The sequence below is a fragment of the Equus caballus genome, chromosome 9 (assembly GCF_041296265.1).
Source record: "Equus caballus isolate H_3958 breed thoroughbred chromosome 9, TB-T2T, whole genome shotgun sequence".
Taxonomy (NCBI): Eukaryota; Metazoa; Chordata; class Mammalia; order Perissodactyla; family Equidae; genus Equus; species Equus caballus.
This window is the reverse complement of record NC_091692.1, coordinates 55,087,738-55,112,263: the sequence shown is the minus strand read 5'-3', so window position 1 is coordinate 55,112,263 and position 24,526 is coordinate 55,087,738. Positions and strand designations below refer to the sequence as shown.

The 24,526-nt window shown below is 54.8% G+C and overlaps 1 protein-coding gene across 2 annotated transcripts; it reads right to left on the bottom strand.

Moving 5' to 3' along the window:
• Positions 1-1,924: 1,924 nt before the first annotated feature.
• Positions 1,925-11,966, bottom strand: LOC138915559 (ral guanine nucleotide dissociation stimulator-like). Of its 2 annotated transcripts, none has more exons than XM_070222311.1 (14): positions 11,724-11,966; positions 11,169-11,285; positions 10,114-10,304; positions 8,549-8,661; positions 8,054-8,415; positions 7,056-7,271; positions 6,593-6,696; positions 6,049-6,115; positions 4,464-4,517; positions 3,971-4,045; positions 3,374-3,406; positions 2,887-3,008; positions 2,577-2,680; positions 1,925-2,251 (listed from the first exon to the last, which is right to left on the bottom strand). In XM_070222311.1, the coding sequence occupies exons 1-14, from the start codon at positions 11,856-11,858 to the stop codon at positions 2,094-2,096; spliced, it is 1,851 nt and encodes a 616-aa protein (XP_070078412.1). In that variant the 5' UTR covers positions 11,859-11,966; the 3' UTR covers positions 1,925-2,093. The 2 variants fall into 2 exon arrangements, with proteins under 2 accessions (XP_070078412.1, XP_070078413.1); XM_070222312.1 differs by having other exon boundaries at positions 11,486-11,746.
• Between the last annotated feature and the right edge of the window lie 12,560 nt (positions 11,967-24,526).

The window sequence follows — 24,526 nt, the reverse complement described above, 5'->3', positions numbered from 1 at the left end:
GCTCTCTCTCTAAAATTTATATCAAAGTAACATAAAGACTGATGAGATACAGGTGCTGCACATGTGGGCCTCTTTTTGCTGGCGATCAGTTCATTTTTGGCCATTGGAAGCCCAAAGAGGCAGCGAGTTATTGTCCTCTGCCGTCTGGTAGGCTCATGACAAACAAAGCGCTGCAACCAAAGGGTCGGCTCTCAGGAGCCTCACGGCCCTGTGAGGGAAACCCCTTGGACACGGTGTCTTCCTCCTGGGCCTGGACTAGCCTTGGGACTTGGCACTTCTCTTTCTCTGTGGCGGGAAGGTACAGCCGGCTCCGGCTTCCATTTAGAAAGTCACCTTCCTGGATGGCTGTGCCATACCAAGAAGGGCCTGGGCTGCTGGGAACCAGCATTTCTCCTCAGCTGCTGGCCGTACTGAGGAGGCCTCCCTGGCAGGGTTCACGCTGCTGTGTGTCTGGGTGACACTTGCAGCCATCAGAAAGGAGGGGAGAACTCAGAAGGGCCAAGCACTTCCTGTGGTCCTAGTCTTACAGGGTCTTTCCCGGGGTGGGGTGGGGGGGGGGCGTTCTAAATGCCAGGTGGTAACCCTCTAGCTCCTGGTCACCGGGTGGGTTCTTGGAGTGAGCTCGGAGCAGTGTCTGCTCACCACCAGACTGGAACCATTTAAGTGTTTTAATTTTGTCAGGCTGTGTTTACCCGTCATCCGTTTGCTTGCGTTCCCTGCTGGACCCCTCAACCACCCTCCTCTCACGACTCATCTCTGAAAGCTTCCAACGGGAAAGGTTCACACCCACACCATAAACGGAGCATAAGGCTGGGCAAGAGAACACAGCCCTCCGAGGGGCTGCATGGTTTATAGGCTCAGGTCCTCCTGCCCCGTTAGGATGAGTCAGAAACAACATGCCTGAGTGTGTGAACAGGTGATTGCCTGAGACCACACACCTCAGAACCACAGGGGCCCAGATGTCACCCTGGGCAGCGAGGGAGAGTATAGGTCATTCTTTGGCCAGGATTAGGGTATCTAATGTTTGCAAAGCAGACTCCACCCGTGATCCGTCAGACCCTGCCAGGGAGGAGTGGCCACGAGGTACGGGACAGAGAGGCCGAGGCATTCGAGGGAATTTCTGCCCTTCCAAGAATTGCAGAAGGAAGTGCACGGAGGCAGGAAATCCTGGTGGACAAGGAGCAGTGATGCGTCGGGAAGGATGCCCAGATGTAGCCTTCAAAGCTGCATCACAGATCTGTCCCCCTGGATACCAAACTTGCAGGGAAAGGAATTCAGAGCCGTGGACCAGGATCCCAGAGGATTCCAATCCAGGTGAAGGGTGAACATGGAGCCCCCAGAGGGGCCGGGGGAGGGAGGGTCCTGCCTGCCCTTAGTCCATCTGCACATGACCTTCTCCGGCCTTGACCCTCCACATGCACGTTTTGAGCTTTTACATCGTTCTCTGCACTTAGAGCTGCTGCTGTCCAGAGCCTCATTAGAAAACGACAAGTTCCTAACATCTGGTGAAGAGGAACCTCCACAAGAGAAGCCGAACACGTGGCCTCTCCTCCAAAGGGGTGGAAAAGCAGCCACTGTCCTGGGGCAGGTCGTGGTGCTGGCCCGTGCCATTTTAAAGACACCCGCATTCCAGTGGTTGTGGCTCTGCCTGTGAAAGTACCTCCACCCTCTAAATGCCAGGAGCTCTGGGTGCTGTCTCTGCTCCTGGCCCACGTGAACCACACTGAAATGAAGCCGTCCTCTGAGTAAGGGGGGGCGCGGAGGTGTCCCTCAGTATCCAGGGAGGGGCCTGGCCCTTCTCCCTTCTCTCACATACAATAAGCCGAGACCCTGCAAGATTTCTTCATTCCAGGAGGAACGCGAGAGTCTGTGTCTCCTTGACACGAGCACAGGAGGGGAAAGAACCAGACCGTGACTCGCAGGCTGGAACAGAAACAGGATTTTAACATCAAATTCAAAACTAGCACTAACTACTAACACGAAAGAAATACGGCCCCTTCCCAAGTGGTAAACAGGCGCTGGGGTGGAGCTGCCAGGCCTGTGGGGTGGGGTCGTCCCCTCCCTCTTGGGCTCCAGGGCTCCCAGGAAAAGGCTTAGAATGTTCTTCTCCCCATCAGCATGGGAGGAGCCGGCCTGGGGCCCCGCGTGTTTCCCAGCCGCGTCCCCGCCGCTGAAGAGCAGGCTGCACTCGAGCTGTTGGAAGGACCGGGATCTGCCACTGTTGCTGGGTTCTGCGTCAGGGGTCTGGTGACTGAAGAGAAGACACTGATGATTGGGGGGGTCACACCAGTATCCCAGCCCAACACCTCAGCCCCACTGCATTCTGCTCCAAACCTTGTCCTGAGTGTTCAGTCAACACTACCCCATTGTCCCTGACATGGGAGCTGGCATTTCGCTTCACCCATTTCACAGAAGAGGAAGCTGAGTCCCACAAAGGTCAAGGGAATTGTCCCTCACAGGCCTGGTCAGCAGTGGAGCTGGGATCCCCGTGCCGGCTGTCCATCTCCCTAGGCCCGTGCTTAGCCCGAAGCTTTCCGGAGCCCCTGGCTTCAGTCCCTGCCTGTCTGGACACTCACCGAGCCCTGAGCTGAGAGACGCGCGGTTCTTCTTGGGCAGGAAAAACCGGCGCATCTTGCCGGCCCTCTCCTGTGGGGGCTCCAGGTGGCAGGACAGGCTGTAGCTAAAGGACAGAGGGGACTTTTCAGCTACCGGGAGCCACACCTCAGGTGACCCTCCCAGAGACGGCCAGCAGTTGGAGTCCCAGGGCCCCACGGGTGACCATGCGACAAGCCCCGGGACTGACCCGGAAGCCACGGGCACGGGCTCCCTGGAGCTGGCCATCAGAGAGAGTCCGCCTTGCCCTCACCAACTCCTGCCCCGCCTCACCTCTCATCCTCGCTGAGGGGCTCCATGGCCTCGAACCAGGCCCCAAATCGCTCCTCAGCCTCAATGTGGTAAAGATGGACTGCCTCCTGGAGCAGGAAGATCTGCTCGGTGACTTTGAATTCCTGGGAGAAAGGACATGATGCAGACGGGGCCTGGGTGGGGGACCGTGCTGGGGACTCAGACAGGTGAGAAGAGGGTCAAGGAGCTGGTCTGGGGTCTTGGCCCACATGGGAACCCTCCTTCCCTCCAATTCCGTGCAGGACTTGCTCGTTCTCACAGTTGGCTTGAAATAGCTCCTCCTGCAGGAAGGTGTCCTTGGTGCCAGCCCCTTCCCCCACGCACCAATGGGACGGCTTTCCCAGCTCTGGGTGCCGAACTCTCCCAAGGAAAGCAAGGCCCAAGGCATCGGGCCAGAGAAGGTCTTCCCCGGAGGAGTCTCTGATTGCCACAGCCCCACCCTCCGCACGGGGAGGCCACAGCTGCTCACCTCACTCCTTTTCTCAAAATTGATCTCATTTCCCTGGAAGGCAGAGAGCCAAAGCCCATGAGCAACAGCCCCCTTAGCCCATAGCTAGCCCCCGTCTCCACCCTTTCTCAGGTTGCACTACCAGCAGGGTCGACCAGGGAGCAGGCGCTACCAGAAACGGGAATGGGTCCCGGGCAAGACTCTGAGCTCCAGAGCAAGGAGGCCACGGGGCTATGGCTCAGGGACATTCTAAGACAGCCCTCTCTGACAGACAGACAGACTGAGGCCTCAGGCAGGAAGGGATGCTCAGCCACTCGTGTGCTTCCTGCCTTGGAGGGGCCTGGCTTCACTCCCTGCAGGGGCGGGGCCTGAGGGAGAGGCTGAGTCCAGCTCAGACACACCCTCCAGCAGCTCCGCAGTCAGGCAGCCTGGACTGGCGGCTCACCTGGATCCTATATTCACTCATCACTAAGATGGCCATGACACCCAGCTCCCGGGGTGGCTGTGAGGCCCTCACGAGAGGACTCTGCCAAGGGTTGTGAGCTCAGGCCTCAGTGCAAGTCTCTCCTCCCAAATCTCCGAATCCTGATCCCCAGCTCCACCTCCAGGCTCACTCACCTCCAGGTAATCCTCCATGTTGGTGTCCAGCAGCAGTAGGTAATTGAGGAATGTGCCAAGGAAGGGGATGAGCCCCTGTGCCAGCGGGGTGGAGACGGTGATGAGATCCCGCTCTCAGGAGCCGTCAAAGACCTCTCCTCCACTCCTCACCCCAGCCTCCTGCCCAGCCCAAGCTACCCACCTAGGCGGCCTCCCCCCAATTTCCTCCTCTTCTCTCCTCCAGGAACCCCAAACTCCTCCAGGCACCTCCCAGCAGCCGGCTCTGGCAAAACCCAGGGTACGTGGTCCCCGCCCCTCCCTGTCCCAAATCCGTTGTGCGCCCATCCGTTCCAGGCCTCCTCCTGGTCACTTCCAATGCAGGCATTTCAGGTCTGTGGCACCAGGAGCAGGGCTGGAGGAGAAAGGCTCCCTCTCTGCTGGTAGAGACCTCCGGCTAGGAAGGGGAGTCCCCTCTCCTGCGACTCCTGGGCCCCTCCTCCACAGGCACCCTTACCTTCTGGGCACCTGTGGGGCCCGTCTCCAGGCTGGTCAACATAGAGGTCGCCTCCTGCCAGGGTGTTGACAGGGCCAGTGAGCCGACGCTCCCCTCCAAGTGTCCTCCCAGACCCCTCCCAGATCGGGGACCCTGGACATGTGGCCCCAGTCACCTGGTGCCCCTGCGGCTCCCGCCTCCAGGGTGCTCTGATTCCAGAGCCATCCCAGCTCCAACACTCACTCCTGTGTGACCTTGGGCCCGCCCAGGCCTCCCTGAACCTGTTACCTCGTCTGGAAGGTTTGACGAACTCTGTCTGCCTCCCACAGTCTCCTGAGGCCCAAGCGTCATCTGACCGTCATCACTGCTCTCCGCTCAAGCCTGCCTCTGGAGCCAGGTCCAAGCTCCCCACATTCCTCCCCACCCTTGAGCCTCGGCACCCACTGTGAGGCCTGCACCACGGCTCATCTCCCTCTGGCTCCCAGATGAGGAGACCAAGGCCCACACAGGGGCAGGGACTTGCTCAGGGGGCCCCAGAGGAGAGGCTGCTCCCCCTCCCAGCCACAGGCCCCTGTCTCCTCTGCCTTCACACCACCCTCTGCCCAGCCGCTGACCACAGTGCTGTCCTCGGGACTCTCAGGCTGTGTTCGGGCCCCCAGCTGGGCCGAGCCACGGATGGAGGGAGATGAGGTGTCTCAGGAGGCCTGGTCAAGTGGCTTCTGCCAGCCCCAACGCCCAGGAGTCTCTGATCCCAGGCCGAGGCCAAGGCCTTGCTAAAGCCCTCAGCTCCCTAGGATCCCCTCAGGGAGTTCCCCTGCACAGAATTCTTTCTTCATCCGCTCAGGATGGGGACCCCGAATGCCACGTCTGACTAGCAGGGGAGGGGGCGACCAGGGCACTGCGGGGTGGCATTTCCTTTCTGTTTTACGAGGAAACTTCTGACGTCTGGGCGGGAAGGATCCCTGAAGAAGCCATCAGTTCCCTGGGCACTTGCCCTTGCCCTCCGGGGCACATGTCATCGCCAACAAGGACCTGGGTGAGCATCCCACTGGGACTGTCTGCAGCGCCCACTTTAGGGGCCAGAGTGGGGAGTCACCGAGGGGACACAGATCTGTCCCAGGTCCAGTGTCCGTCCCAAGGCTGGGAAGCCCCTGAGTGCCCCCGGCCCGTGGGATCCGGCAGTGCCCATCCCTCAGGCAGGCAGGGTGCCCTTCTTGCGAGGCACAGTGAAGACAGAAGGAGCAGTGGGGCCCTGGCTTCCTGAGCACAGACTGGGCTGACTTCGGAAGAAAGGAAGCCCGCCCACTCGCTCCAGCCAGTGGCCAGGAGGAAGATGCAGGGCAGCTGATGGAGCAGCATGGAAGCCAGACACCGGCACCTTCTGCCAGGTCCTCAGCCTCCTGGAACAGTCCAGCCCGCACCATTCTATCCCATGCCCCTGGCCTCCTGTCCCAAACTGCCCCCACCTGCCCATGGAGCTAGCACATCCCTCTTCCTGTCCATCTTTTCCTGACCAACTTCACGTGACAGGAGAACCAAAGCTCATCCTGCCGGGTCCCCTCCCCTCTCGCTCCCCCTCCTTCCAGATGTGCAGCCTCCGTCTTACCTTCACCAGCTGCCTCCTGCTCACCCACTGGTCTTTGATGAACCTCTTCAACTTTCGAGAGCTCTTCCTGAGGGGAGAGGAAAGGAGGAAAGAAAACCCGGGGCGGTTGAAGGCGAAATGCCTTTGGCTGAGAACCCGGAAGGTTCAAAGGGCCTGGGGCCTGGACGAGGGTTTTCCCCGGGTTCTTCGGAGCTCTGAGGTCACCGTGGGACTCGGGTGGAGGCTCTCCTGCGGTCACCTGGGGCCTCCATTCCCACTCCGACTGAGCACATTGTTTCTAACAGCGTTGGTTGCCGATGAGGGCTCCGTTGCTGCGAAGTACACCCTTGGAAATCTCCAGTGTGGCTCAATCCAGGATGTGACAAGGGGGGAGCCACTGCCTAGGGTCTCAGAGAGTCTCAGAGACCCGAGCAAGGAGGCCAGTCCCCATCCCTAGGGTCCGCTGCCTCCCAGATGGTCCTAGCTGAATGAGGGGTCCATGGCAGTCGCACGGGGGATGTCTGGTCCGCCCTGGTGGTGCTTGGATGGAGCACGGCCTACCCACCTGGCAACTCGTCCCCATGTCTTTTGCAGACGGCTGATGGAGGGGCTCTGCAGAGCAGACACGATGGCACGCAGGGACGCATAATTTCCAAGGACTCGGCACTCCTGAGGAAGGGAAGGGAATGAGCTGCGACGGCGGGCTGGAGCCCTGCTTCCTCTGGCTTGTGTCCCCTCGTGGGCTTCTGCTGTCCTGGATGAGGCAGATGCCCAGGGAAGCGAGGGAGGGCACACCTGGGAGCTGATGAGTAACGCTCGCGGGCAGGAAGATTTTAGCTCAACCCAGGGCGGGAAGGGAGCTTCCCACCACTGGGACCAGCACTCAAGGTCAGCAGGCCCTTGGCAGCAAGGGGCCTAGGACTTTGCCGAGGCCCAGACCACCGACTTCAAGGCTGAAAGCTGCGAGAGGAGAAGGGGCAGTCCCCCTGACTCCAGGGAGGGGCTCCCTGGGCCCTGCCGCTACTGACCTTGGCCACCTGAATCCACAGCTCGACGACTCTGGCCCTGTCCTGGGCCGTCATGCTGAGGTCCCCAAGGCACGTCGTGATGACGCAGCCGGACACGTGAAGAAACTGGTTGATAGTGGCCCGAACCGTGGGAGCCAGGTACTCCTTGCTCCCATTGGGCCGCTGGCACCACACAAAACCCAGGCAGTGGCGGGGCTCCACCTTCTTGAACAGCTCCTGGGGAGGATGGGGACTGTCACCTGACCCTGCCACACCCGAGCTCAGAGTCTGCAGGCCCCCGCAGCCCCAGGCAGGAGGCACTGGTCAGCTGCAGCTCAGGAACCTGAGGAGGTGGCCTGAAGCTTCTGGGAGTCTCTGGGTTTTGTCTGTGTCCGCTGAGGCCGCCCAGCGCAGGATGACCGAGGACCCAATAGGGGCGGGGAAGAGAAGTCCCATTGGCTCGCAGCCCAGTCTTGCTTCCCCCAAGCACCAGAACACGGCTCACACCTGCCCATCTCAAGGGGCATCTTCCACCCGTTCTCATCACCCCCTGGTCCCACTCCCCTTTCAGCTGCACGTTCCCCCGAGGCAGCAACAACCATGGGCTTTGTTTGCCTGTCTTCCATGTAGGTAAGGACGCACTAGGTGTCTAATAAGTACGGAGGCTGTTGAGGCCTCCTGGGCCGATGGGTGAGTGACCCAGGACTTGGCAGCACTCCAGTGAGCTTCCCTCCCCCACCAGAGGGCTGTTCTCTGCCCCGCTTCCTCTCTGTTCGACCTCATCCATCCGCACAGCCACTCTGCCCAGCAGGTGCCCGCCCTTGGTGTGCTCTCTACTGTCCATGTGGGGACAGCAAGGACTTGGGGGCCAGAAGGTGGCCCAGGTCACCCGGTGGGTGAGTGGGGGAGCTGTGACTTGCACCCACATCGTTGGATTGCGGCTGAGGGAACAGGAGGTCTGGGGCAGCTGATGGCCCACCAAGGCGGGCCCCACCTAGCCCAAGAGCCCCGCTGCTCACCGCATCCATCCGGGTCAGCTGCTCGGCCACCAGCTTCGGAGGGAAGTCCAGCAGCTTAGGCCTCTCCTCTCTCAGCTCGGCGCTCGCTTCTGCGGTGACTTCGGCAGCTGGAGGCAGAGATCGTCCAAAAGTCAATGGCGCATCTTGCTCCAGCTCAGAAGCTGGCACTGGGGCTGAAGCTGATGGCGCTCGCTCCGGCCCTGGAGAGGCCGATGGAGGTGAGGCTGCTGGAGGTGAGGCTGCTGGTGGTGAGGCCGCCTCCAGCTCCGGCGCGGACGGTGGAACTACAGCTGGAGCTGCCTCTGGCCCCGGAGCTGGCCCTTGCTCTGGCTCTAGAGCCGGCAGGAGCTCTGGAACTGGCGCTGCAGCGGGAGAAAGAGAAAGTTTCACCTACGTACCCGACTTTACAAGACAGGAGAGACTCCGCTGTCTTGAAGGGAACCCCAGCCCGTGAACCCCACCGCAGACAGTCTTCCCAGACTGCTGTGCCCTCACCTTCCAGCTCTGCCCTCCTGGGCCCCAGATGTTGCAGCTGGACCTGGGGAAGGTAGGCAGGGCCTCCCAGGTGCGACCCAGGCCAGATGACACGCAGAGAGGCCAGCCGCATCCTGAAAGAGGGAAAGGGCGTGGGCTCCCAGAAATCCTGCATTGGGTCCAGCCAGGTTCCCACCATAGAAGACGCGGTACTGGGCGGAAGCAGTTGGGCCACAGAGCCAGAGGCCTGGCCGTCGCTTCCACACTGTCCTCCCAAGGCACCCTGCTTTGGGTCTGGGCCCTGTGCCTGCCCCTTTCCACCAGGGGGGAGTCCCACCCCGGCGCTGACTCCTGTGTGGCCATCCTGGCAGTGGCAGGCCTGCTCATCCAGCAGGTGGAACACGGGGTTTGTGTGAGTCTCTTCTTCCCACTGCCACTCTTCTCGCAAAGAGGCTGGACACAGTCCAGCCCAGCCCTCCACGCCCTTGTGCAAGTGGACTGAGGACTGAGGCCGATGTGTGAGCGGCTCGCTAACACCCCTTCTCTTCTGGGCCTGCTGGTGGTGGTCAGAAGGGGTGGATATGGAGAAGGGGAAGCGGAGGGAGACGGGACTGTGGTGGGGATGGGTCGCCAGGGAACAGCTCAAGCCAGCCTCCCCTCTGGTTCCCAGGGGCTCTGGGACCCCACCCACAGCTCTCTTTCACTCCTATCCCCTTGCAGTAGAAGCCATCAGACCTCAGCCCTCCCAGAGGAATCAAAAGATGAGTGAGATCAGAGTTGTGCCGGGCCCGCCCCAGCCACAGTCCTCTGTCCTCTTGTTCTCCCCCAGCCCTGTTCTGTGGAGACAGGAGGCCCTCGTCTGGCACTCAAAGAACACTCAGGTCTTTAGTTGGCGCTGGGGTCCATCATGCATGAGAACGTGGGAAGAGGCCTCCAGTCGTAAAGGAGCATAGGAGGGCATCCCCTGGGACAGGCGGGGGACAGGATCTGTGGATGATATGGTGTGTGACTATCTGAGTCTCAGGCTGCTGCGGGGGTCCAGGGGCTGTGTCTGCTTCATTCACTGCGTTGTGCCAAGTGTCTCTAAAGCTCCCGCATGTCACAGGTGCTTAATATACAGTGTTCTCGAATGAACTCCAACCAGAAGCATCCCCGGTAGCTGAGTGGGCCTGGGGCCCCTCTGCGGCCCCGGAGACCCCTCCTTGGCTACTCCAAGGACCCGCCCCACGACCAGCTGGATGGAATCCCACACTCCCTGCCAGAGTGCTTTCCGTGTGCCTTTGCAAACTCAGAAAGGCCCCATCCCAGCGATGGGGGAGCAGACTGCTCTTCATCGGGGAGAGGGAAAGAATAACCAGGAACAACCACGGCACGTCTCTCAGCCCCTTCTGTAGAGCCAGGCCCCAGGGAAGCACCTGCCGTGGCTCATCCCATTCGTGCCCACCAGAACCCGATGAAGTTTATCCTCTCCCACTCCACTTTGCAGAGGAGCAATCGAAGCTCAGAGAGATGGAGGGCCGTTTCCAAGACACACAGCTGGCAGTGGGCAGAGTCACCACTGTGCTGAGGAGGGGCTGGGCACTCACGTAGCAAGTAGGTGGTCCAGGACCCCGTGGGAGGTGAGGACAGCCGCGCAGTCAAACACGATGGTGGTGACGTTGGCCATGTTTCGAGGCGCCAAGGCTGGTCCTATGGACGGCGGCAGCCTCTCCAGCAGGCCTGCCTGGAGGGCCCGCATCCTGCAGGCCTCATTCCGCTGCCCGAGTGACTCTCCGCGCTGGGTGAGATGAGGAAGGACACAGAGTCACCAGCACCAGCGTGAACCTCCAGGATGTCAAGGTCTGGAGGTCCCCCAGGAACTGTGAGCCCCTCAGGGATGTGTGCAGAGGAGGGACAGGATTGCCCACAGCCAACCGGTTTCCAGGCTTGAAAAGTCCAATTTGAGTTTGGGCGGGGGGAGGATTATACGATGAGTTCCTCAGGACACTTGGCTGGCTTGGCAAGGACAGACCGCCCCGCACCAAAGCGTGCGTTAAGAGCACTGACCAGCGAATCCAACACAAACATCCCCATTCTAGAGATGAGAGGACGGAAGCTTCGGGCTGCCAAGTGGCTGCTCAGGGTCCTGTGGGTCGGAACTGAGAACCGCCCTAAGCCAGGGCTGCAGGACTCCCCCGCTCCCCCACCTGAGGCTTCATGTGCTCCTGACATGAAGGGAAATGTCTGGTGGGAACCTCAGCCCTCCCCAGTCGGGAGACAGTGCACGGGCAGACAGACGCTGTGAGGATCTGGCTGACTACAAGAAAGGACGCTGGTTTTTCTTTCTTTTACACGAAAGGGAGGTTTGAGACCCTCGTTACAGAGGTTTCAGATTCAGAAAATGGCAGATTTCAAAGATGCCCCTGGCCGAGTGTGAAGCGCAAACATCAGTGTTTTGTCTACTCCGCCTGGGGTTAGGAAAGAGCGACTTCCCACCCTCCTAGGTAGCTGGTGAGGAGGCGTGGAAGTCCAGATTCCTTTGGGACTGGGCCCTTGGGACACTCCAGTGGGAAAGCCCTGGGCGGGTCCAGGGGAGGGCTCCAGATTTGACTCTGGATTGTGGACACCCCCCGGTGATCTCAGGGCCCCGGGTGTCACTCACTCTCCCCTCAGTCCAGCCCCGGGCAAGGTCGGTGGTCTGCTGCACTTGCCCCCTGTCCAGGGAGATGGAGCCGTAGGACCCATGCGCCAGCTCCTGGACCATCTCCTGGGTGGAGCTCTGCAAAGACAGCGTCCGGTGGCCGCGGCGGCAGGTAGCAGGGGCCTGCCTGCACTTGCCCACAGGGGGAAAACTCTCCCGCACACCGAGCACAGACAGAGGGGCATCCACATAGACCTCCAGACAGGGAGCGAATGAGATGACACCTCACGGGCTTGGGATTCACCTACGGGTAGGGCAGCTTGGCTCCCAGCACTCACCTTCCATCCTGCCAGCCACCACCTGGGATATGAACACGACATACCGCCAGGCTTCCAAGCCCTAACCGTCTGCTCCCGTCCAGGGTAGCTCCACGCTCATCCCTGCCTTCCGTCACTCCATGCCCGCCAACACACACACACAATAAGGGTCAAGGGGTGTGGGGCTGCCCGCATGGGAGGGTGGGATCACACTTGTGGCCTGACCCGGAGTGGCCCGCCCTGGGCTGCCTTGTGTTACCTGAGGGTTCCTTCTTCCGAATGGCCTGAGGTCTTGGAGGTGCGGTCTCAGCCAATGTCGACAGCGCTGGAGAAGACTGTCATTGTTGGCTCTCTGTGCGCCAGAGCCTCGCAAAGAGGGGATACATGAACACATCCTCCTGTGTCGAGTGTCTCTGGTCAAATGGGCTATGTGTACAAAATGGCTGCCTGGTGACCAGAGTTCTAAGCTCTGTTGGGGTCGGTCGCCAAGGAAGTGAGGTCATGTCTCCAAGGTTCCAGGATGGGGGGCCCTTCCCTCCATCAGACCCACCCAAAGCCCCCTCGGGGCTGTTGACCGCTCACCCTCCTTGCCCGTGTCATCTCCCGAGCTGTACAGAAAGTTCCATCACAGCCCTCCCCACAGCTCCTTGGGATCGGAACCAGCGCCCCAGCTTTGAAGAGAGAGCGCCCAGTTCGGATCTCCTTTTTCCTAGCAGTTCTGTGTCCTGGAAAAGCCACTGTGCCTCTCAGGGCCTCCCCAGTCTCCCAACCTGCACGATGGGATGGCGCTAGAAACACATTCCCAGGGACGTCTTCGGGTGGACATGTGATAACGCCTCCCATATCTGGGAGGTGGTGCCGCCTGGGTCTGGTCCCCGAACTTAGAGGTGGAAGAATTACAAGAAGGGGTGGATGCAGTCGGGAATACCTCTCCAAACAGGCCTGGATTCCAGCCGTGTGATTTGGGAAAAGTCCCTGCCCCTTGGGGGCTCCTTGTCAGGTCTGCACCTTCAAGGGTTGGAAGTTCGAGGAAATTCAGATATTGTCATTCACTAGCATTCAACCTTTCCCAGTCTCCTGTTGGCCTTAGAACCAGACCCAAGCGCCTCATTGTCGGCCTATGTGGTGGGCAGCCTCCACCAAGGCTCCCAGCGCTCCCTCCCTCCTGCTGTGCACATCCTTGTGGAACCACTACATCCTGAGTAACTGGTTTCTGAGCAATAGAATACAGCCCAGCTGATGGAATGTCACATCCAAGTTTTAATTACAAAAACTCTGTCACTTCCCTCTTGCTTGCTTTCCTGAGTTCCCTCCCTTTATCTCCCCCTCTGTTTCCATCTCTTGCGCTCTCTCTCTGTCACATTTCTGGAAATGAGATAGCAAGTGGCGATGATTTCAGTTGCCCTATGTAGAGGCCAAGGGAGGCGAGATCTGAGGGAGCGCCCAGCCAACAGTCACATGGAGACTCAGACTCTCAGTCCCAATGACTCCTGACACCACCCGTGTGAGTGACTTGGGAGCAAATCCTCCCCTAGTCTAGCCTCAGTTGAGACTGAAGGTCCTGCTTCACGGAGACCTGGAGGCAGAGGCTCCCAGCTAAGCCGTGCCCAATGCCTAGACCACGGAAACCGGGAGAAGTTCAATATTCGTACTTCAGAGGTGCAACTTTTGGGAGCAGTGTTGTGAGAGAGAAACCCAAATGAACGCAGACTACCGGGTTCCCCGGTCTGGCCCCATTAACCGCCGCCCCTGCCGCAGCTCCTGTTGCTTCTCAGGCTCCCTCCAGCCGCCTGGGCAGCTTTCTGACCTCCTCTGCTCACGCTCACTTCTGCCCCAGAGTCTCAGCACCAACAGCGCCTTTCCCCCGACTCCCTGTTCCCGGACCTACGCAGGCGTGGCTCAGTCTTGTCCTTCTGGTCACAGCCTAGGTCACTTCAGTGAGGCCTTTCAGAATCTCCCAGGCACAGTCTCTGCCACCACACATCTCACATCTGGAAGCGTCTTCAATTGTTTCCTCCTTCTTGCTCCCATTTGGATAAAGTGAGCCCAGGACGAGGGGCTGTCTGCTTTGGCTGAAGGAGACGTAATTCCTTCTGGTTACCCCGGGCACACGGCTGTCTCCTCCAGGCTGAGTTTTTCCCACCACCAGTCCGTCGGGAAGGCGCACTAGCCTTCCCTCTCTCCCGTGGGGCTGGTGTCCCAGGAACACGGTGAGCCGTCCTCTCTCCCTGTCATGCAGCACCAGCCCCTCACCCCACGGCCAGAGAACTAGCACCCGGTCTGAGACTCCACCACATCCTGAATTCAGTTACTGCTGAGACCCTCCCATCCATTTGGGGATTCCCTGGTACCTCCTGAGGGCGTCTTTCCCTGAGACCCCACTCCCAGCCTGCCCTTGCTTATTCCAGTAACAATGGCCTTTCCTCAGAGCCCCCCCAGTCTGGAGAAGAAATGTGTTGAAAGGTTCTCCGTGTTAATTTTCAGGGCCGGGGGAAATTGGTAGAAGTAATTTGGGTGTTTCTGTGCAATAGTTCCCAGGAAGAAGATTCAGCCCTAAAAAGAAATGAACTTCTGACACATGGTACAACGTGGATGAACCTTGCAAACCTTACGCTCAGTGAAATAAACGCAACCCAGAAAGACACCTATGATACGGTTCCCCTTACATGACGTGCCGAGCACAGGCAAATTCATCGAGATGGAAGGAAGAATAGAAGTTCACAGGGGCTGGAGCTGAGGGTCATGGGGAGGCAGTGTTTAATGGGGACAGAGTTTCTGTTTGAGATGATGAAAAGAAGTCTTGGAAATGAACACGGTGATGGTTGCGCAGTATTGTGAATGCATTTGATGCCACTGAATTGTCCACGGAAAAATGGTTCAAATGGCCAAGTCTAGGTTATGCATACTTTGCCACAATCAAAAGGCACTTAAAAATGCAGCGGGGGGTCAAGATGCAGGTTCTGGGGCCCTCAAGTCAGCATATGGGCCAGGTAGGTGTCCAGGGTCTGAGATCTTGGACCCTGGTGAGGCTCTGGAGTGGTCCTGATTGATGCTAGTTTACAAGTTCAAAGTAACAGGATTGGAGCAATTTCACCGATTGGGGGATAAGAAAGGAAACAACTGCATTCAGTCCCATCCAACGTGGAAGAGACCTTTTTCTTAATGGGAAGCAAATGTCAGTCCTTCAAGGAAGTCACTTCTCAACGTCTCTACCCCTCCCCAACCCCACCCGCTACTCCCAGAAAGACGCCGCAGTGCAGAGCTCGGGTACCGTGGTTGTGGCCTCATCCGTGAGTCATGTTTGGGGTCAGATCCCCTGTTTTCCTTCCCCAGCCATGTGACCCTGGGCATGTCACTCAACATGACTGAACCTCCATTTCTTCAACCGTAAAATGGGGAGAATCATCCTGGTAGGGAAATTATGAAGGTCACAAGACTTTCTCAGAGGAGGTAGCACATGGCAGAGGCATTATGCTGAGAGCCGCGCCCCACAGGTCACACGTTTTCTGATTCTGTTGATACGACCTTCTCAAAACAACAGCATTATAAAGATGGAGAACAGATGAGTGAAGGCCAGGGGCTGGCCGGGCAGATGTGACTATGAAAGAGCAGCACGAGGGAGGGCTTGTGGGGATGGGACAGTTCTGTGTGTGGATTGCAGTGGTGGTGGCGCAAATCTGCATGTGTCATAAAATGGCATAGAACCGCGCGCGCGCGCATACACGCACACGCGCACACACACACACCCCCCAGTGAGCTCACGTCAAACTAGCGACATCAGAAGTCTGCGGTCTGTGGGTTTAACACTGCCAATTCATGTCCTGGTCGTGACACTGTACTAGAGTCCCGCAAGATGTTAACCCCCGGCGGAAGCTGGTGGAAGGGTCCAAGGCACTCTGTACTATTTTTGTTGCAACTTCATGTGCTTTCATATTTATTCAAAGGGAAAAGTTAACAGTGAAAGACACAACAGGACACAGCCTGGCACGTAGTAAGTGGCAAACAACACGGTTCTCGGTGACAATTCTTTGCGATTGTAATTGCACGTTCATTTCCAGTCTCTCTCCATACACAGTGACCTTGGTGAGGGACGGACACACCTCACTAACGTCGTCTGCCCTCTGCCCAGCACAGAGCACGCGCCCACTCAATATTTGTCCACTAAATCCCCCGTGGTCCCTGCGCCAGGTGTTCTTACGTCCACGTTCACGGACCCTCCACGACAACCTTAGGCAGTGTTATTCTTCGTGCTGGGCAGGTGAGGAAACTGAGGCACAGAGAGGGAAAGTAAATTGTTCCAGGTCAACACACTGGACCGACGAGGAGGTGCCATGCCCTGCTCTGGAGGAGAGCAGAGGCTGTCCATGGCAGCTCCAGGGTCCCTCACGGCGGCTCCTCTCTGCGACTGCCAGGTCCTAACTTTGAGGCCAAATAGCTTGACTTCCTAGAGGGAGCTGGAGAGAGAAGTCACCTACCTGTGGCGCTGGGGGGGGGGGGGGTCGGTGGCACCAGTGGGTTCTGTGGGAGGAGCATGGAGGTCACAGCAGCTGAGGAGAAATGGTCTGGAGTGAGACCGGGGACTCCGAGGGGGGGCATGGAGGCCACCGCGTGCATCTTTCCTATCCAGCCTGAGCCACTGATTGCGGGTCCTCTGGCTTCTTCTCCCGTGGGTGCCCTGGGATGAGGAGATCAGTCGCTCTCCCTAAGGGGCCTGCAGCACACGGTCATCAGAGCCCTGAGGACTCACCGCGGGGAGTGAGGGCTGAGGTCCGATGTGTAACCTGCTGTGAGAAAAGGAGACAGAATTGGCATGCAAGAGGGGCACGAATGTCCAAAATACAGCCCGAGGACCAGCAGCCCCACCCACAACTGACACTTCCAGTCTACACGGTTCCACATTAGGATTTAGGAGCAACTATCTCTTATTCCTAAAAGGCTGACAAATCAAAGATCCAGTCCCTGTTTTCATGAGTTTGCAATTTATGTGTGAGATCAATGCGCTAACCTTGCTCGAACATGGGTTTGCAAATTGTGCTCTTCAGGTTCCAGAGGTATTTAGAGGTGCTGGCAGGGAGAGAGAGGAATAGCCAGACTCTTGAATGCCCATTGGCTTCAGAGGGATACTCTCTTTCATCTGACTGGAGAAAGGCTTCTGTGCCTCAGGCAAGGGGACGAATCACAGCCCCAGAGTGCAGAGCTGCAAAGGGAAGAGAAGGATTCACAAAGTGCAGGGCCTTGGGGTCCCTGAGCCTTGAGGGAGGTTGCTCAGCTGGAAGACTAGACACACAGGATGGCTCCTGAGGAACACTGGAGAGTGCACATCCTCCTGGGGCCCATCCTTAGCTTCAGTATGGGGTTACTAAATAGATGCTCCCCAACGACGTAGAGGCTGTCGCTGTCCAGGATGAAGGAGCCCAGCTGAGTGCCCCCACAGGTCTCATGTCTCAGCTTCCGTGACAGCCCCTCTTTTTCCAGCTTAAGGCCCACAGTGTCAGGATGGTGAGTGAGGACAGTATCATCTCCGCCGGCTGTTGCAGTTTTCTCAGGCCTGGAGCTGGAGGGACACAGGCATGGGGAGGTGGGGACCCCAGGCAGGGGCGCTGAAACGCCTCCCTGAGGGAGGGGACAGAGACAGCAGGAAGACTGACGGGCAGCTTGGAACAGCCTTGGTGCTGGGGGAGGGTTGTAAGTGAATAGGACAGCCAAGGTCCCTGAACACAGAGGACGTAGCACCTCCAAATGTTGGTGTCGGTGCTCAACTCTGAAAGGACGTTCATGATACGGCAACGCACACCCTAACAACAAAGCATGCGGCAGCGAGCGGAGGAGGACTCTGGGCACAGGACCAGGTGAAGCAAGGCAACATCAAGTTGCTTAAATTGCAGCTCTGCCACTCACTTTCTGCATGCCTCTGGGTAAGTCTCCCAACCCCTCTGGGCTCCTTTTCTTCATCTGTCCAGTGAGGTGAGAGTTCAGACCTCACAGCACTTAGCACTAGTAACCGTTCGATGAAAAGCGGCCATTTTCCTTAGGTATTAATAGGGCCCGCATTCTTGGTGTCAATGGACTGGCAGGGAGAGAGACTGAGCCTTTTGAAGGCAACGCTTAGGGCAAGCAGCCGTCCTGGGATGGAGGCGGCGATTGGGCTGTGTGGGATCTCAGAGCCAGAAACATCTCAGGGCCAGTGGAAAGGGAAGACACACTGCATCACGGCTGCAGGACAATGGCGAGGACCTTTGGAGCTGGGTCGTTTCATCCTCAGACAAACGGGTTCACGACTGGGAGGTTCACACGAGGGCTGAGGCCACCCAAGTGCTCCTGCGGGGGTTCCCACGTGCTGACCACAAAAGCCTCCACAGTGAATAAGAAGATACTCAAATCTGTTCTTTATGAAAGAGTTTTGGACCGATAGGAATGGGAGAAAATCATCAGTGACTATCTATAAAAGAAACAGAAGTCAAGATTTAGCAAACACTGCTCAATATCTTGAGAAAGTACTTATCAAAGATACAATGCAACTAGCAAGTAGACGAACAGAAATGACAGGAAAATGTCTCCAGGGCAGCCAACTTAATCCCCATTCAAGTAAAGACACTTCATAAAGATACGCTTCATATTCTTGATGGGACAGTCTTTCTTGACAATATCAGAAAATTACTGCGAAGCACTGTACTTTCAAATCTTTCTGTTAAAGTCGATAATTACAAAGCACAGAGTTGAAGGCTCTATGAGGATGGATGCCTTCCACCTAGTGATTGGACACCTGCTGTGTTCTAGGCCCCAGAGGAATGAATACACAGGACAGCGCTGTCTCTGTCCACAAAAGGCTAAATATCAAGTGTGACCCGACATGAGCAGACCACCAGGTGGCTGGCTCTGTAGAGACGCAATCAAAGCCAAGGTAAACACTCTACCAAAATCTACAGTAGTGGGGACGGCAGTAGTGCGATACATAACGGGCTTCCCAGCACTCTGAGAATGATCATAGACAGCAAAGCCCTGAGGTCTGAGGGTGTCAAGGGAGCAAAATGTGAAGCGATGTCATCACTGTTCTGGTTTTCAACCACATCCTCCTTGGGCCCCCTCTCCTGGTCCTCCGAGGACTTTGCCCAGACTTGTGTAATCCCACTTTGGGGACAGTACTGCAGATTGCTGTGCATGCATCAGCCTCCCTGCAGGTCCTGAGTTATGGAATTCTCCTCATTTAGCCCAATCAAGCATGTTGTATACTGAGTAAATGACACAAACTCATTAGTAAAATTCAAGTCAAAATAATAAGCTGAGCACTGAGCGATTGGGACTGTCACTGATTGGCAGTCCACCCTCTAGCACCCTCACCAAAATCAAAACAAAACATCAAAGTACCGCCAATAATACAATCACTAAGTCTTCCCTTTAGGGTATGTCCCTCAACTTCTGCTGGCATTCTTGTGTGGAAGAACAGAGCTGCAAAGATGAATAAGAGACAGACCCTGCTCACAAACCAGCCAGAAAGATGCAGGGTAAAGAAATAACTCTGGGTCCACGTGCAAAGAGCTCTAAAGAGGGGCAAACCGTCAGGAGCACAGAGAGCACACGGTGAACCAGCCAAGGAGGAAGCGTCAGGGAAGACGACGGCATCACAGTGGGGCCTCAGAGGTTGAGTAGGAGGCGACAGGCACAGTCTCAGTGGTGAGAAGAGAGATGCATGTCTGAAACATCCAGATTGACAACAACGAAGACCCGAAATACTCTAGCAGCCAGGATGCTCAGTGTCCATCTTATGACACTGAGCTGTGACATTTTTCCTGTCAATTTAGCTGGTGTTACCAGACATTACCACAGTGCGTGTTTGTGTATTGGGGGATTCAGATGTCATTAGCAAATTAGGCTGTGATTTGAGCAGCACGGGCTCTCCACATGTCACTGCACATCTCCCGTAGAACTGCCCGGCCCGGTCCTCGGTGTAGGTTTCCACCTCGGACCCTGTTTTCTCAGGACACAAAGCAGCCATCCCAGCTGCTGGCTCAGGCTGTGCCAGCAGACACACATCCTGACAGGAGAGAAGCGACATGTCCTCCTTTTCCTTCCCTTTACATCCTACGGCGCCGTGATAGTTGGTGCGTCCTTCCGGGCTTCAGAAACAGTTCAGACCTTCACCGAGCCTTTCCAATCTAAAAACTTCTTGCCTTTCCCCTCACTTTCCACCAAGGGGGTCATCTCCTGCTATGTTGATGAGTTAGATCATTACAAGAAATACTTGAGCTCACTGCCGCAAAGTCTACAAATATCCCACCATTCTTAACCATCAATGACTCCTCTCCTGATTCCATTGAAAATTCATCTTGATCCTTGGTTTAGCCTAATTGTCTCCCTTCTTCCTCCTCTCTAGAGAAGTTTTATTATTGATTCCAAACGTCATGTTCTCTGCTAGCAATCTCCCCTCCCCTCCCCCATCGAATTCCTTTCACTCATTCAATCTCTTCATTGTTGAAACAACAGCCTCTCCTGAACCCATTTCTCTCTAGTTCTCGCCCCACGTCTTCCTTCCCCTTCACAATGAACCTGAAAGATCAGTGTTCATGGAATTACCAGCTCCTCACTCCCCCACACTTCAGACAATGGTCTGTGTATTAATCAATCTTGATAATATCACAGCTATCTCCCCATAATTAAATCCAAAGAGTGTTTCTGCATCTTTCTATTACTTGGAACAAACGCAGAACCGGGCCACGATTTTCTTTTGGAATGATTCCCTGTCCTCCGTTTCTCGACATCTCAGGCTCCTGACTGCCTGTGAACCAGCTCACACTCCCTGGTGTCCTTCACAGGGTCCTTCTCACACAGCACTATTGCGAAAGCTCAGGACTCAATGTGAGCCCTATTCTCTCCATTGACCCTACGTTGTCTCAGTACTCTTGTGCATTTCTTCTATTGCTTCAATGCCTTCCACTGTTATCTCTATGATGGCGATGTCTAAAAACCACGTCCAGATCTTATTTCTGAGCTATAATGCTCCAGGTGTATGTTATAGGCACCTTAAGCAAACATATTTCCAACGGAAGCTGTTAACTCCCCCTCGCCAACTAGACACCCCTTCACCTCTCGGTCTCCGATCTCGTCTGATGACTACAGTTGACATCCAGGGAGTGATGTTTAACGCAAACTCTCAGAACCACCTGACAGAACAAGCACTGCTGCTGCCAGCACACTGAGCAGTCACCCTTCATCTCCGCCCCAGGATCCACACACGTATTCCTACTCTATACTCCGTTTCAGTTCAAAACGTCAGGTCCTCCGAGATCCCTTTGTTCAAACTGCTGCTGAAGTAAGCCTTCCCTCCCCGCCTGTTGTCTGGTGACTTTCCCTTCAGGCCACTGTGGAACAAATTAGGACATTCTTTTGATTGCATATTGTGTAACCTTTGAAATTGTCTCAAATAATAGTAAAATGATTATAATCACAGTGGATATTTGACAACCGAGATATGAAAGTAGAGAGCAGAATCCTGATTTTATAAAAACAAATGCATGTTGACCTCTGCAGGGAAAGTTCATCCTCTGTCGCACCAAACAGCATCATCCCAGGGGATGAGACAGTGAAGCACGAGGCCTGTGCTCATTAAAGAACAAGGTTCCTGCCAGGAGGCCAGAAAGTTTGTTTTTCCATTGTTTCACCTCACAGTTAGACGCTTTGCGTGCCCTACGTGAGCAATTCATTTGATTTTTTTTGTTTCTTTTCCAGATTGGCGCCTGAACCAACATCTGTTGCCAATCTTTTTCTTCTTCTTCCCCTTCTTCTTCTCCCCAACCTCCCCTCCCCAGTTCATAGTTGTGTATCCTAGTTGTAGGACCTTCTGGTTGTGCCACGTGGGATGCCCTCTCAGCATGGCCTGATGAGCCGTGCCATGTCCCTGTCCAGGATCCGAACCCTGGGCTGCTGAAGCGGGGCACGGGAACTCCACCACGTGGCCGTGGGGCTGGCCCCCCAACTCATTGAATTTAACATGTGCTCTCTCTCTCTCTCTCTCTCTCTCTGGGTTGTCTTGTTTCAGTTTCGATGGGCTGGGGAGTAAGGTGAACATCCCTGAGGACTCCCCTTGCTGAGTGGACATGTGTGGTCCTGGTGAAAGCCCTCACCCAGTGGGGCTCCTAGAGATGTGACTCAGGGCCACTAATTCCCTTTTGGTGCCTGGCAAACTGGGACTCATCTTCCTCTGTCTGCTATTTGCTCTGTATTATGTCTGCTCCTTTGGAAGACAAAAATTTGTGTCCAAAGGGAAAGTTCCAGAAATGCTTCCAGGGATGATGATGGGACTTTGATTTCCAAGTGAGTATTTCTGGCATCTGATTCAATTCCGTTGTCCTTAATCAAAAGCTGGCTCGTTCTGGATTGGTTCCATCCTTTCACAGCGATAGCACCATCTTCTACGGTCATTACCAAAAATGATCATTTCGTTTGAAAGCTCTTCCCTTAGAAGCCACTGCTGTGTTAGTACTTTATCAAGTTAAAACACTTAATTTTACATGCCTGGGTTTCTGTTTTGGTTTTTTGGTTTTTGAAAGCAGCTGAGCATGTTTGAACTGAAAATGAAAAGTATTTATTATGGAAGTACCCATGCTACCTCATTAGGATAGAATAGGACATATCATTTATTTGTTATAAGATGCGAAAATTCAGAAGTTTTCCCTTGATCGGTAAAATTGCCCCTCTCAAGAAAGGTTTTTTTCTTTATGTTCAGTAGCTTATTTTGGAGACCCACGGGGTCATGTCCAGTGAGATAGTTCTGTTGGAGTGAGGATAGTGCTGCTACAACCTGTCCTTCGTGCCACCTGCGACATGCCCTACTCTGCACCAAAGACCAAGGACGGTCCTTCTGAAGACAGGGCTATGTTTGCATTATGAGTTGAGAGATGCTGAAAAGACCTCCTATGGTTTCCCTTATACCCTACACTACACAAATAGACACTTATGCTTTTAAGTCTTGACATTTCATCTCGAGTGTCTGTTAAAACGTGAGTATCTAGGATAGAAAGCGGCTGTCCTCCAGAATCTTACCAGGGTTTCCTGCTGGCCACTTTGGAGGACAGAGCAGAGTGACCCACTAGGGGAGGGGCGCATGACTGCCGGGCCTTGGGGAAGAGCTGACCGGAAGCTGACTCACCAAGGACTGTCCATGCTTGTCTTGGTTTGCAGTGACAGCAGCTGAACGCAACTTAAAGGATTTTAATTTGCATGCAGCTTTGCACAACAACTTTCCATCTTACTTCATCCTCCTTGCTTCCTGTGACATTTGGGGATGGCATAGTTTCAGGGATTCACTGAACTCGTTTACAATGTTCAAATAGTCTTGTATGATGTGTGCGCTTGTTAATTGAGGTATAATTGACATATACTTTATATTAGTTTCATTTGTACAATATAATGATTTGCATGTATCGTGAAATAATCACCACGATAAGTCTAACTAACGTCTGTCCCCAGACGTAGTCAATATTCATTTTCTGGATGAGGACATGTTGTGTTTTAAGGTGCAGAAGAATCGGTAATGATGTCATACTTTTCCGTATACAACTTGATGAATTTGAACATAAGTGTCCACCCATGAGACCATCACCACCATCGAGGCCATAAACATATCCATCATCTACCAAAGTTTTCTCCCACCCCCTTTACTATTATCATTATTTTGCTTTAAGAACACTTAACAGAATATATACTCTGTTAGAAATTTGAAGTACAAAACACAATACCGTGAGATTGCTACATTATACGCTAGGTTTAATTTTTAGAGGAACCTCCAGACTATTTTCCATCATTACAGTATTAGTTTACGTTCCCATCAACAGTTGCAAGGCTTCCTTTTCCTCCACAACCTCACCAACATTTGTCACCTCTACTTTTTTTGATAATAGCCGCCCTAACCGGTGTCAAGTGATATCTCCTTGTGGTTTTGATTTGCATTTCCCTAAAGATTAGTGATGCTGAGCACCTTTTCATGTGGCTGTTGGCCATTTGTGTGTCTTCTTTGGAAAAATGGCTATTCTACTCCTTTGCCCATTTGTTAACTGAGTGCCTTGGTGTTTTTGCTATTGACCCGAGAGATGAAAAAAGAAAAAAAAATGTCCAGGCATTATGGATGCTTCCCAGTTGATGCAGATGATTTTGTCTTTATGGTGATGACAAAATATCGTGTTGTGTGCTTTTTCTTCAGCAGTTATCATAAGACTAGCAGTAGAATGGCAAAGCAGATAATCAGGATCTCCCGGGTTTCCAGTTTTACAACACAAATAAGACGAGTGGTAAGGAATTTTTGATTATTTCAAGGAAATTATTGAGATCACAGTCCGTGGAATGTAGGACTGACAGGTCCACGAGGAAATTAAAGTGAGGACATGGTGATCTGGCATCACTTCCGATCTGAAGGAACAGGTATCTTCTGTATGAATGTTTGAAGACATATTGGAAATCAGGAATTTGTGGTGGATGAATACATTTTCTGAAGGGTTTATTTCTTTATTTAGGAGGAAGATTACCCTGAGCTAACATCTGTGCCAGTCTTCCTCTCCTTTGTCCGTGGGATGCCTCCACAGCGTGGCCGATGAGTGGAGTAGGTCTGCACCTGGGATCTGAACCCGCAAACCTCAGGCCCCTGAAGCAGAACACACGCAACTTTAACCACTCAGCCATGGGGCTGGACTCTAACTTATTTAGTTGTGAACATGATCGTTTGGGTTATGTAAATGTCAGGACCTGGGAGTGAGTCGCTAAGAGTGGGGTAGTTGATAATGTCACAATTGATTTAGACCCTAAAGAGGCTAAGAGCAACAACTGGCCAATGGGTTAACCAAAGGAATAGTCAGAAAACACAGAAAGGATGGGAATTGGGATCTATAGTAAGCTGGGGGATCACGTGTCCTCAGAGAGAGTGCCAGGACTTGCACAGATGAGAATGGCAAGAGCAATAAAAGAGAATAAAATCACACTGAAACAAGGAGGGGGTGTTACGAGACGGGGGAGGAAAACTGATCTGGAGCAGTCCTGAGTTTTGACATTGAGCTTTCTGTCCTTGACCCAAATCTG